The following is a 13,665-nucleotide window of genomic DNA, read 5'->3' as shown; positions in this document are numbered from 1 at the left end:
AAAAAGCCCCCCGGGGCGGGAGGGAAGGAGGGAGGGAGGGAGGAGGCCACCGCGTTGCCGGAGCCGTCGCGGGGCGTGAGAGACGGGGCGCGGGCAGCGGCACCATGGCCCAGTTCGTGTGGGGCTACGACAGCGACAACGGTGAGTGGGGGCGCGGGGCCGCCGGGCCGGCCGGGGCCGAGCCGGGACCGGGCCGGGGCGACATCTCCTTGCCTTTCTCCCCCCAGGACCCGAGCGCTGGCATGAAAACTACCCCATGGCCAAGGGAGACAAGCAGTCGCCCATTGAGATCAACAGCAAAGACGTGCGGCACGACACTTCTCTCTCCCCTTGGCACGCCAGTTACGATCCCGGGGCAGCGAAAACCATCCTGAACAACGGGCGCACCTGCCGAGTCGTCTTCGATGACACTTTTGATCGATCAGGTCGGTTTTTGGTTCGGCTTTTAGGGGTTGTTAGGAATTGAGGTTTGCAAAGCGCTGGGAATCAAAACGCACTCTGTGGTACCCGGCCTACGCAGGCTGGCCAAGAAAAACCATTTGGGTCGTAAAAAAGGTGCTCCTGGAGTTTATTCTGGTGGACCAAGCCATGTTTAGGTCCACCATAGGTGTGACAGGGAGGCTGTAGCTGCAGGGGTGCCCCTGAAATACGGACCCGGCTGGAAGGTGGACTTTTCCCCAGGGCACCTCCTCCAGCAGAGACACCGCTTCCTCAGGGTTCCTGTGAGGGAGGCAGCATTGCCCAGAGGGGTTTAGGGCACGCTCTGAGGCACTCCATAAACACAGAACTCGTGTGTTTCCACCGACTGTGATCTTGATTTCTTCTCTTTGTATGGGAAGTCTAAGGTCCTCCACAGCCTGCAAAATCTATGAAAACAGCATTTCATAGCTTCCAGAAAGCTATGAAATGGCTTTGGTATTTAATTGAGAGAGAGCAGTCTTGAACCTCTAAGTTAAATTGTTCAAAACTTGATTCCAGAGCTGTATCAGTGTGTAGCTCTGAATGCAGAGAGGCAACAACAGTCAAAATGAATAATAAAATCATAATACTGTATAATGTGAAGACATCTCAAGAGCATGCAATATTGATCAGTCCTATATCAAGAAGGAATGCAATCTAATTAATGGAAAACAGTTACTTTCCATTGTATTTTTCTGCATCTGCTTTGATGGCATTTGTATTGTTTTTTTGTTCTTAGTAAGCTATATAATGGAATACGTCTGCAGTACATTGAAAGATCACTCTCTCTCTTGTTTATCTTGATGAGCTCATTGTTTCCTTGGACTCCTTTATTTACCATTACAGCTACCTGTTACTGTTCCACATCTCGCAGATGGAATCTAAACTATTTAGGACAGGGACCATCTCTTTGTTATGTATTTGTATGGTGCTTTAGTATTTATTACTGCAGTTTCTACACAGTGGTCTCAAACAAATCATAAATTGCACTTCTGTTATAATACAGAATGCTCTTCCACAAACACTGCATAAAATCAATGCCATGACTGAAAGCATGGCAATTAAATTGATTATGAACCTTTTCACTTGGCAGTTCTGCTCTGTCGTCTTTGCAGCTTCCTAAAGTCTGCAATGTTTAGACAGAGGCTGCTCAAGAATATATCTGCCCAGGGAACTGTGTTGGAGAAGGACCCTGATTTGGCCAAGGAGAGGGGAGCCCTTGGTGCAGCCCTTCCTCTAAATCATCTCCCCGCCTCCCCCCTCCCCATCATCTCTGGCTGTTGTTCCTCTGGACACCCAGTGTGCACATTCTCTCCCTGCTGCTGTTGCAAACTTTCTGCAGGCTGCTGGACAGTAGTTTAGTGCTCAAGCCTTTCACAGGGATGTGTCTGATTGGAATCAAATACAATGTTTGACAGCTCTGAAAAACCACATGAGAAAGAATTTCATAAATATTTTATTACCTTCATTTGCTGGCTTCTGCAGTAGCAGCAGCTGAGGATAAGTAGTAGTCACAGATCCAATTTTAATTGGAAAAAGAAATCTAACTTGAAGATAGCTTTTTTGATCTAATCACATGGAAAATTTTGAATGTTAAAATGAATGGAAAATGTTGGAATGTTAGATCTGTATACTGTTATGAAGTGCTGTTTCCAAATGCTTCACAGTATCTGAGTTCTGGAAAGAGCCACTTACAAGAAACAACTGCTAAATGAGTTTCCAGCTCTGATACTGATTTAGCTTGTAAATGTAGGTAGATCACATAAATTCAGCTCCTGAAAGTTCCTGCCTCCCATTACTTCTAGTGTCAGGATTTGGGCCTTAGAGTCTATGCCTTATTTTTCCTACATTCAAAAGTGAAACAAGAAGAACGACAACAATAATAATAACAGTAATAATAATGTGACATATTTTCCATTGAAGGCTTCTACAGAAGGCTTACTCAATACTGTATTTAGTTATGATAATTTATTTATGTATGAACAAACTCAAAAAATACGAGGAACTGCATGCCTAAAACTCAACGCAGTGCTTTGTTTCTGCCCCCCAATGGCTGTGACACCTTCCAACTAAAAAGAGAAACTGCAAAGTTAAACCTCTTGTTCTGTGTAGGTATTCCAACACATATGATATCAAGAATTAATTTGAGACCATTGGGCACAAGAGGATTGAAATATTCTTTCAATGTTAACTTTGAACTTCAAAGCTATTGGTAGAAGTTCAAACTTGAATGCTATTTAAACGAGGTCTTCTGGCACTGCAGTTGTGACCTGCATTATCAGCTTTCTGTGTAAGGAAACACGTCTCATTCCTGCCTTAGGTAATGAATGAAAAATATATTTGAGAGCTTATCCTCTAAGCAGTCCCTGCTCAAAAGAATCCCCAAACTGAAAGAGCAGGTGTGATGTTTTGAAAGTCAGAGTTGATGCAAACTGTCAGACTGATGCATGGTCAGCATTATTTGGCTAAGAACAGCAGAAATAATAGCTTCTTAATTTGTTTAGTCAGTGGCAATGTTAAATGTGGACTATAGCTTTTGAGCTCAAGAACACTTCTCTAACTCATTTGACCTAAACTTTCTTCTCTTCCCTCACTTTTAAGAAATAGATCCTGGTTTGGTTTTTTTTTTTTTTTTTGGTAGAAGCAGCAAACTATGCTGTAACCGTTGTTTAGTTGTCTGAACTGTAAAGGGTATGTCGGTCATGGACTAGAGGTACACTTCAAAGCACCTTTGGGTTCATTTCACAGTCCTGTCCCCAACCATTTCACAACAGACCTTCTGTCTCCACATCGGGCACTATAGCACGTCCAGTTGCCAAGAGAAGAGGGGCTTGTTGACCGCCTGGCGTTTGATTCTGTGCTTGACTCACAGCAGCTTCCAGTTTTCACATCAAACAGGACTTTTCCTAAGTGAGAACAGAATTCAGCCCCAATCAGCCCAAGTGAATGTTGTCACCCCCACTGCAATCAGCTGGATTTACAAGAGCTGCTCCACACTTTTAAAGTAAAGGTCCCCCTTCGTTAAGCATGTATATCAGCATTTTGTAGGCTAGTGTTGATGCAGATTATCAATTGCAGTGCTGAGAGGTGGGCCGCTCACAGGAGCCTACAGGCTGCGTCAGCTTCACTTTCACTGGGGTTCATCTGATGACCATGGCTCTGAGCATGTTATAGATGGGGTGAAATACGCAGCAGAGGTAGGACTTACTTTTAATAGTAGTATTCAGTACTAACTGGAATTCGACTGATCGTGCATCTGAACAGATTAACCGTTCTCCCTTTTGCAAGTTTTCAGCTGTGGATTTTTCTCTAAAATCTGTCTATGAAACTTGTGAATATTTGTCAGCGTGCAGTGTGATAAGTTGCATCTGCCAACAAATGTATCTCTGCAAGTATATGCTAACATGGAATTTGCTTCTTTAAGCAGGAGTTTTTGCTGGTATTTTAGAATGTTTTAAAAATATTTGAGACAAAGTGATCTGTAATTTCCAAATATGAAGATCTGTTTTTCTGCTGATGTTTTTTGGCTTTTTGGTATAGCTGTTTCTGGTATAGCTTGAATTACTAAGTTTCAGAAAGCATTACTAATAGAAAAACTCGCTAAAAGCACATTTGATGAACTGACATTCAAAATTAGATCCACCTTAAAACTGATTCAGAATGGTGAAGAGTATCTTCTAGTTTCTGAACATCTGTGCTTTAAAATCTCTGTGTTTATTTTCGGGAACTGTGGAGAACAAGTGTTTGGGGTTTTTTTAATGTAAACTACTGAACTATTGTTGTCCAAATTTGCTAAAAATAATGGCTGCTGTAGGCCCTGAAGACTTCGTCAGGTAATAAGTGAATTCACTTATTGATACTAGTGAATTGCTAGCAAATGGTACCTCCTTCCTCCATTTTGTGTGAGAATAGGCTCAAAATATATGCCTATGCCCACAAAAAGCCTGCAGTTGTGCTTTCCTACCTTTATTTTATACCCTTAAGGTGCAGAGCTTACAGGGGCTTTGCCCACCTATCGTAGGAGAAAATTTGGGCAGGTATTTTGCAGGGTCAGTGTGCACAAACATTGCAGAGATGACTGGGTGATGGTTTGGGTTTGTTTTTTTTCCCATTCCTTAGCCACAGCCAAACTGTGTTCTACCTTCTGTGGCCAACTAAACAGACAGATTCTGCTTCTTCAAGCTATTTCTTGGTTAGTTCAAGCACAGACTTTTTACTTTACTTTTGTTTGCAGTACTCAGATATTTATTGACAGGATAAGAAAGCCTGAAATGTATGAAATTTTGCTAGAATGCAATCAAAGATATATGGCTGCTCCACCTTTATCCTTAGCAATGATATCCTTATCCTCAAGAGAAAAGAAACAGGGAACAATACATTAATTTATATTCAGGGCAATTTATGTTGTTATTTTAAATAAATGTTACTGTGCATTTAAAAAAAAAAAAAGTTGAAAATTTGCATTCAAAATATGCACCAGAATCCTATTTTTATTGTGTGGTGCTACATTCCAGATGCTACTTATTTTGAGATTCCACACTGCTGGTTGCATCATTTGTAGCTATACGCAGGAGCCAGACATTTTCTAGAAGGAGATGTAAAAACTTGAAATATATCCTAAAAATACATAATTGTTGAAAGTAGAAATGAGAAAGAAATGCCAAGCTATTATCTCCACTCCTTTCCAGTACAATGTGTCGAGAGTAGTAAGGGATACAAAACAATAATGTATGTACTACATACAAACCCCATGTAAATCCTTGAGCTGATATCTGCATAACTTGAAGATCTAAAAATCTACATCGAGATGAAGTGCATGTCAGTAGGTGTTTTATGCACTGCATGTGTGTGTGTCATGTGCTTGGGTTAAACTGTTTATAGTTGCATTGTCTGATTAATTTTTAAATGTATTGTGTGGTAAACTCCATTTTCTTCCTTTTATGCTTTAATTGAATGCAAAGCGATGCTTTATGGAAAGTGTGAGCATATGGAAGTGTGGGAACAGCAATTGGAAATACATAAAGTGTTCTTTTTCATGTCCATTCCTTTACTTACTGTGTACTGGAAACTTTTCTTAATTAAATTTAAAAGCTTGTAAGATTGCGCTGTTGGCAATTTCTCGCATTTTTAACTGAGGTTTCATTGATTTTTAGTTACATCTGGTGCACTGGAATCCAAAACACGGTAATTTTGCTGGAGCTTTGAAACAACCTGATGGTGTAGCCGTTGTGGGCATTTTTCTGAAAGTAAGTGGCAGATATTCAGTCTTTATAATTTTCTGCATTTTTCATCTTTCTCTAGTGCCAGGGAAGAAGTTCCCATTGTTTTTCCCTGCACTGTATCATTTTACAGGAAAACATTTGAAGCGATGTACAGACTGAAGTCGCATATGTCCTTGGGCCCTCCAGATTCCATGTACTAACCCGTTCAGAGCCAACTTCTGACACCATTCGTGACACCAGTGGCACATATCATGGGTGGTATTGAACAAGAGACACAGCTTCAAGCCTGGGACGCTTGCTAACTGTGTCCCTGATAGCTGACCAGCTCTTTGCTGTGGTGTGTACTGAGTGAGGAGGACAGTCTGCGTAGGAAGAGCGTTCCCTCCTGCCCTTGTCTGCTAGCAGATATTTTATCTGCCCGTCAGTAAGGTTACTGATTCCCTTTTTTGATCTCTTGCTGATTCCCATGTAAGCTGGGAATCAAAAGGAGTTCAAGGAACCTGCTCCAGGTTCAAGAAAGAATTGGTGGTAAAAAGTTCACTGAACATTTTAACTTTGAAATACAGCATCTTCGTAACAAAATAATACTGTACTAATATTTTCCAATTGATTTTTTTAATAATAGAAAGAAAGTGATCCTAGTGTCAGATCTGCATGTGGTCTAGGACACTGAGAAATACTAACAGGCAGACAACCTAATAGTGATAAATTATGCAAACTTCAGCTATGTGGCTGTCATTTTACGTGCAGGTGGGCATTTCAGCTTGAACACAGTGTCAGAGAATAGCTCTCCTTTTATTGTTTTATCACTAGTAAGCTGCATTTGTACAAGCAATAGCAAGTGGATGCAATTAGTTTTGCCACAGTGTCCCTGGACAGGCTATATCCAATGTCATTTTAATTCTGTTACACTGTCAGCCAGCCTGACTTTTTTTTGTGTGGTCAGTTTAAACCAAAGGAGAGAAGGTCATCGCCTACCCAGATTCTCCCCTATGACTATGTCCTTCAGTTATTCTTCCTTTGTCATTTCTTTTGGTCTGTTTCAGGCTAGATCTTTACCTTGTAAAACACAACTTATAAAGTATAATGTTATGTTCCTATTAACCATGCTAAGGCCACCTAAAAGGTCTAGAAAAGTAAGTAGTGTCACTATATCTTCTCTGGCCCTTCTTGCCCTGTTCCCTTCTTGCTCTTCAGCTTCAGAGCTGTTGTTTTGCTCTGGGTTTGTCATGTTCCATGACTGGGTTTTTGGGTATTGGTAAAACAGAGATTGAATATCTGTTTTGGAACACGACATGGCAATAACAGCATATCTTATGCATACTATCTTCACTCCTTTGGGATGCAGAGCCAAGTCAAAGCTTTTGGAGGTGCTGAAGGCCATGAACACAAGCAATAAAGTGACCCCATAGCTTGAGGAGATCATGACATGAATCTCAAAATATGTCTTACATCAATACTGATCTGACTGCATATGTGCTGCAGAACGTTTGAACTGTCTGCAGGAAATCCAGCTCTTCAGGCTGCCAGTACTTTGCTGAGTGTTCATATGTCTCACAGTGGTTGTGGGTTGCTTTCAAACCAGGAGCCAAGGGCTAGGCCCTGGAGGGCGTAGATGACACTGTCTGAGTGCGCTGTTTGTTCCTCAGACAGTGGGAGATGCTTTGTAGAGTCCTTCAATGCATTTTAGAATTGCAAAGCCAGTTACTTGAGTCTGTTATTCCCGATGTTCTTTTAACACACATAATTTTGTGTCAGTCTGTACTGGATACTCTGAGTACTGCTGCCTAACTTGGCAGATGGGATATACTGAATTTCTTTCAAATACTGTGGAACATGAGGAAAAAATACAGTACTTGTGTTTTGCATTACAGGTTGGAAAAACTCTCAAACCAGAGATGAAGAGAATTCTTGAAGAAATTGATAACATTAAGACCAAGGTATCAAAACATTTTTTGTGATATAATGTAGTTGAAAAGCAGCAAAAGCAGAAATCAGAAGTTCACATTCACTTTTTGGCATCATTCTGATACCTAACAGTAGCACCAGAGGTGACACATTGGACTGTGGAGCAGGACACTTTCTTTTACTTAAGTAAACATGTAACTCCTCACTTCTGTAAGTATTCTTGCTGTAGAGGATTTTGTGTCAATCCTTGCATGCACAATTGATAGTCTTATTGATACTGCTCTGTAAAAATATGCTAGTGTGCCAATATCAAGAAGAAATTAAAAGCTTTTTGAATTTGAGGATAGCAATGGCCAAAATAAATACATATAGTTGAGTCAGAAATTTTGTTAGCCTGAAATGAGAAGAAACTAGTAGGAACGATGGAGCAAGCTCCCAGTCAGTGTAAGGGAGATAAAAAACTTTATTAGTTTTAAGATGGAACTGAATTAATTTATAAAAAGGACTACACGGTACATTTTCTGCACCAGTCCAAGGTTCTGTCTTCCTGTGATACTAGCACAAATAGCATTGCAAACCTATTCTAAACTGGTTTTCAGTGTAATTAATGATTTAAGGACCAAAGCCCATACCTGTTGCATAGATAAAACTGCAGAAGGGGGTCTGGGGGTCTTTGCAAAGAATTGTGATAATGCGTCTATTGTTATTTATCATTATTATTTAACATAAACCTAACCTCTAGGTATACTTTAGCAATTCTACTTCATGATAAGCTTTATGATTCTAATGATGCTAAAAGAAAAGTCCCTTTTTAATTTGATATTGAACATTCCACCAGATCACCAGGACTGAATTTTACAAATTTTGTAAGCCCTTTCTTCCAAATTCAGTAAATTTCTTGCATTTAATTTATGTATGTATGTACTGCCATTGATGTGTGGGTCTGAGCCTGAAATCTGTTCTCTCCTCACTCAGAGTCATATTAATTTTATATGTTCAACCTTTTCTTAGTCTTCAGGTACAATTCAGTTCTTTCTGCTGAGCGCACGTGTCAATGATCTCTGTCTTGATACAAATTCAGTTTTCTCTTATAATCCCTCTATCATTTTTTGGCCATTTACACGCAGAAGAACTTTGCCAGAGTAAATAAAAAATTGATCAATCACCCTATGAAACACTGTGTCATATAATGATGGCAGGATGGCAGTGATATCCACTGCATTAAATTGTGAGACTGCCTGACTGGAGATTTTATGACTTCTAACTGCAGAAAAATAGGTCTCTTTTCTTACATACAGATGTTCTCTGTAGTGGTTCTGAAAAAAGCAGTAGCTGAAGAAAAGCAGAGAAAGATAGGCACATAGGCAAACAACCACATCTTGTATTTTATCTCTTATTTATCTTTTCCTGACATCATGTACATTTTACCAAGATTACTTATTTGTGGCTGCTGTTCTCCTTTGTCTGGTGATAATCACCTTTAGTTGTAAGATATTCAGGATCCAGTACTCTTCCAGGAAATATTTTAATTCTTTACATAAAATGTAACAGTGCCAAGAAGAAGATTGAGAGTGTCACTATGACACTGTAATTAGAGCACAGCTTTGGGAAGAGAGAGATGAAGCTTTAAATTCCTTCAGATAGAGGAGAGGACTGTAATGAATCTGGGATAAATGCTTGGCCACTGTTCTATTGGATAGAAAGGGTACCAGTACCTGCAGTGCCACAGCTTTTAAGTTTTATTCCAGGTGACCTGAAGTAAAACAAAATTTTGATAATTCCAGAATAGAACAATGTAACAATGAATTTGCTTTGGTCTCACACAATTCAGTTTGTAATTTCTTTGAATTTATTAATGGAATCAAAATGTCAGTTATTATTAATTGCAGGGCAAATGTTGGACAGGAAGAAAAGGGAATTGATCTTTTGCATGAATCTTGGTATTTATTTACTTCCTTAATAATAGATATGATGTCTTTTAAGATGCATATCCCTAAAGTTACTGCAGAGAATTATTTTTTGTTTCTCTAAGGGGAAAGAAGCTCCTTTTCAGCACTTCGATCCTTCAATTCTTTTCCCCAAATCTCGGGACTACTGGACCTACCACGGTTCGTTCACTACACCCCCCTGTGAGGAGTGCATCACTTGGATTCTCTTGAGGGAGCCGATTGAAGTCAGCTCAGACCAGGTAAACTCCAGCTGGTTCTGCTACTCCTTTACCAGTTCTCAACAGTGTCTCAGTATGTCAGTGTGATGATTTGCAAGCCCTCTGTTACCTTGCATTTTTTTGATAAGGAAAGCTTTAGCTGAGGACTCTGAGAAATTGCCTGCAGAATGGACTGTTGAAATGGACTGTAAAACTGACCTTGAGAATCATGCTCTCTTCCTAGACACCTCCTGGAATAGCTTCAGCAGGAGGGGAGTCTTCTTCCCAAGGTGTTCCTGGGATTTTGAAAACTGGCGTAGGCAAAAATGCCCCCGAGCCACAAAATTCAGCCATCACAGCAGCCCCAGTTCATTCTCTGTGCTTCAGCATTAAGTGGCAAGAGAGACATGCAGCTGGTTTCCCAGTTTAAGAAATTGCTGGTCCAGATCTTGACTTTCTAAAAATTGTCAGTGAGAAGGGTCAAGCTAGCTAGAACCTGCAAACCTGGATGTTAATACAAATTAGCATACTAATTGTATTCATATAGCTCAAATGTGCATTTACACAGGAAAAAGAATAGAGGTCCAGTCTGGATAAGGTGACCTTCTTGCATTAAAACTTTTGGTTATTTATACTATTTTCTGCTTCAGCAGTACCAGTCAGGGTATAGCCTTTTTACTGATTTGACTGTTCTCAGAACAGATTTATTTTACATTCTGATGAAGGAGTAACAATTAACAAAGCAACATTGAATTTAAATTAATTTGGAGAACAATGGCTAAGTGCTGAATTAATGACTGAACTTAATAATCCAGTTGGTATACATTTCTCTGCCTTAAAGAACAAAATATGAACTGCAGACCAGCTTTTTCTATCAGATTTCCTTGTGTAGACTTAGACATGCATACTCCTTCATGGATAGCTCTGTTTTCACAAGTGATTTGACTGCAGTCCAGCCCCAGCAGGGTCACAGGAGGCCCCTACTCTTTCTCCACATTGTGAGTGTGGGTCAGGGAAAAATCCAGAAGAAGCCCAGGCAAGGGTCAGATGATGCACTGATCTGTGGATGAAGAGTGTAAAGATCCACAGAAACAGTGGTAGCTGTTGGGCCTCAGTGATCTCTGCCAATAATCTCTACCAGTATGCTTGTCATTATATAAGAAATTCCTTTTCTGTCTCAGAGTTTGTTCTAGGCATCAAGGTCCACACTGCTTCCAGGTGAATTCACATGAACACCTTATTTTGTCTTCCTTGCAGATGGCGAAGCTCCGTAGCCTTTCCAAGAATGGTGAGAATGAACCTGTGAACCCACTGGTTGATAACTGGCGTCCACTCCAACCTGTGAAGGGCAGGATAGTGAGAGCCTCGTTCAAGTGAAGTCTCAGGTCTCACTCTGCTGAACCTCAGTGAGAAAATCCCTGCATCCCAAAGTGTAGTTAGTTTTTGCTGTTTACTGCTTTTCCTCTGGATCCAGATCTATGTTTCTCAGCTTGAAATTCTGAGTGGTAAAACTGAATCTCATTTTGAAAGCAGAAAAAATACTGTATGCAAATACTAACCTTAATAAGGAAATGTGAGATATACATGATTCTTGATCACAAATGCCTCATCATTTGTGATAGTGTCACTTCTCTGCCATGTGATCTTGGAAGAAAAATGGGCTTAGTTTGAATATTTAAAATTAATTTCAAAGGAAACATAGTAAAGGCAGAAAAATGAACCAGTAGTTCAGGAAAGCAGACATAACAGTTGGTCAACAGTACATGAACAGGAGGTAAAATGCCTGCTCCTACAGCATCTCTAGTAGTGATCTTCCTCAGATACCCCACCTCCAGAGTGAACATCCAAAGAGTAAGTTCCTCTTTAACATACCAGATTTTTCCTTCCCTTTCTTGTTCATAGTTTGTTATCCAAGATCAGATTCGTATTCTGGGGATACAATCAGGCATACTCAACTTCTGTCTGTGAAGAAGAAAACATACCTTGCTATCATTTCAGCATTTGCCGTCTTTGCCATGTCCTGTTGCTGCCCATTGATCTTTTCTTCTTTCACTTCTGCTGTTACTTCACCCATCCAGCTGTAGAGTGCTGCTGGTATCACATTGCCTCGTATTTAGTATAGCAGCCTTAGGATTGCTGAGGAGGAAGTGCATTTCTGCTGCTGCTCTACATTACCTCCCAGGGTGATGGATTTTTAGTTTTGGTGCTCTGCCTGGTTTTTTATATTTGACATCTTAGTCTGCACATTAACTATTTCATCTCTTAGGGATTTTGTTGCATATGGAGAGGGCCTTTGTGGATGACTCATACATTTCATTTGTCTTCCCCACTACTGAAAAATCCAGGTTAAGTCACCTAAGTGTTTGTTTATTGCAACTCTGTATAGTTAGAGACTCTAAGTGGAGTCTGATTAGCTCTGCTACTTTCTGAGGAAACACATCAGCTTGCGCATATGATTCGAGCAAGGAATCACTGGCAGATACAAACTTCTAAATCTGTCCTTCATCATGTAAACTTTATCATTTCAGCATGCTTCCTAAACAGCATAACACAAGTGCCATCTAGGTTGAACCCACATGCAGACTGTGTGAGTAAAGATCTGCTACATTACATTCACCATCAGGGTGATTATTCAGTATTGTACATACAGGAGATTGGGAGGTCAGAGGTGGTGCATAAAGCCTCCTGCAAACGAAGCTTCTGGATTCTCTGTATTCCTCTAACTCATCAGTAGGTGGCAGAGGGCCTTCTTCTGGAGATGTTGCCACAAACACATTCACAGCAACATTTATAAGGTATATGTCAAAGTCCAAAAAAAGCAGGGTTACAAATGGCTAGAAAAGGAATTTCCCGGTTCTCCTTCACTATTTCACTTTTCACCTTTACTAGAAAAATGGTGCTCCAACATGGAAGTAATAAATGGGCAATGTTGGACAAATTCTGCTCTTATTACCAGCACGATTCAGTGAGAATTCAGGAATGAAACTGAGGGTAGAGTTTGATCCTTTGTATTCATTTAGAAATGTTCAAAGAATTCCTGAATTCCCATTGAGGATTAATGTTTCAGTTTATCAGAAGTGTATTTTGCTTACTATAAAGCAGTTTCATTTTAAAAACCAAGTTCATGTCAGCACAAATTAAAGTATTGATTGAATCCTGTTTACAAATGTTATGGCATTGGCTTAATCTTAGCAGAAGATGAGCTTTTAATATTACGAGTGCAGCACTTGCAATGGTATTGATTTTAAGAGTCTCTTAGATCTTTAAACTCCTGAATTTGTACATCTTCTCAACACATCAAAATGTTTCTACAGAAAGCTCATGAGCAACATTTTTTTCTACTGTACTATGTCTTACCTGTAAAATTTCTTTTCATATCCATACACAGCTGATCTCAGTGTTGAGAAAATTGCAACACAAATAACTGAGACGAGTCTGAGTCTTTCTACCTAAAAGCCACTGACTGTGATGTTTTAATCTCTTCGTATTGGGGCAATAGAACAGGATTAGTTGCCTGCACTTGAAATAACAGCTTTTGTGTCTTCAGAGAACCAATAAATTGACTTACATAAAAAATTGATTTCTGGTTTTATTTCTAATGCTGAGTGATGATTGAAAGTAACAAGAACTTATTAGAAAACCTTGCTACTCTTTTCCTTGATACATACACTTCTAATACAAAGGTGGACAGACACTCTCGTAATCACCTTTTTAAGCTGTTGGAGTTTAATTTAATCTCTCATTCTGGTTTCTGTGTATCCAATCAAATAGATCCTCAAAAATATGAGATATCAGAACAGTATCACTTGTTCTCTGTTTTCAGGAGAACAAGTGATACTTTCTTGTATCACTTTCTTGTGTTTATTTCTTGCCTGGACACAAACATTCTCTTACGTCTTCCCCAAATTCATAAATTTACATCTGATCTTG

General features: G+C 39.8%; 1 protein-coding gene across 1 annotated transcript; it reads left to right on the top strand.

Moving 5' to 3' along the window:
- LOC104639074 (carbonic anhydrase 3) lies at positions 1-13,311 on the top strand. Its single transcript, XM_075743786.1, has 7 exons — positions 1-141; positions 228-425; positions 3,538-3,656; positions 5,613-5,705; positions 7,556-7,621; positions 9,622-9,777; positions 10,993-13,311. Exons 1-7 carry the CDS (start codon positions 105-107, stop codon positions 11,110-11,112), a joined length of 789 nt encoding a protein of 262 aa, XP_075599901.1. The 5' UTR covers positions 1-104; the 3' UTR covers positions 11,113-13,311.
- Positions 13,312-13,665: the final 354 nt, after the last annotated feature.

The sequence above is a fragment of the Balearica regulorum genome, chromosome 2 (assembly GCF_011004875.1).
Source record: "Balearica regulorum gibbericeps isolate bBalReg1 chromosome 2, bBalReg1.pri, whole genome shotgun sequence".
NCBI classification, from domain to species: Eukaryota; Metazoa; Chordata; class Aves; order Gruiformes; family Gruidae; genus Balearica; species Balearica regulorum.
The sequence above is the reverse complement of the archived record's forward strand: the minus strand, read 5'-3'. Positions and strand labels throughout refer to the sequence as shown.

What these genes read in the sequence shown, in the direction of transcription:
- LOC104639074 (XM_075743786.1), top strand. Translation starts at nt 105, where the DNA reads ATGGCCCAGTTCGTGTGGGGCTACGACAGCGACAACG. An exon ending in TGACACTTTTGATCGATCAG is followed by an intron (nt 426 to 3,537) that starts GTCGGTTTTTGG and finishes TATCAATTGCAG; the next exon opens with TGCTGAGAGGTGGGCCGCTC. An exon ending in TTGATAACATTAAGACCAAG is followed by an intron (nt 7,622 to 9,621) that starts GTATCAAAACAT and finishes TGTTTCTCTAAG; the next exon opens with GGGAAAGAAGCTCCTTTTCA.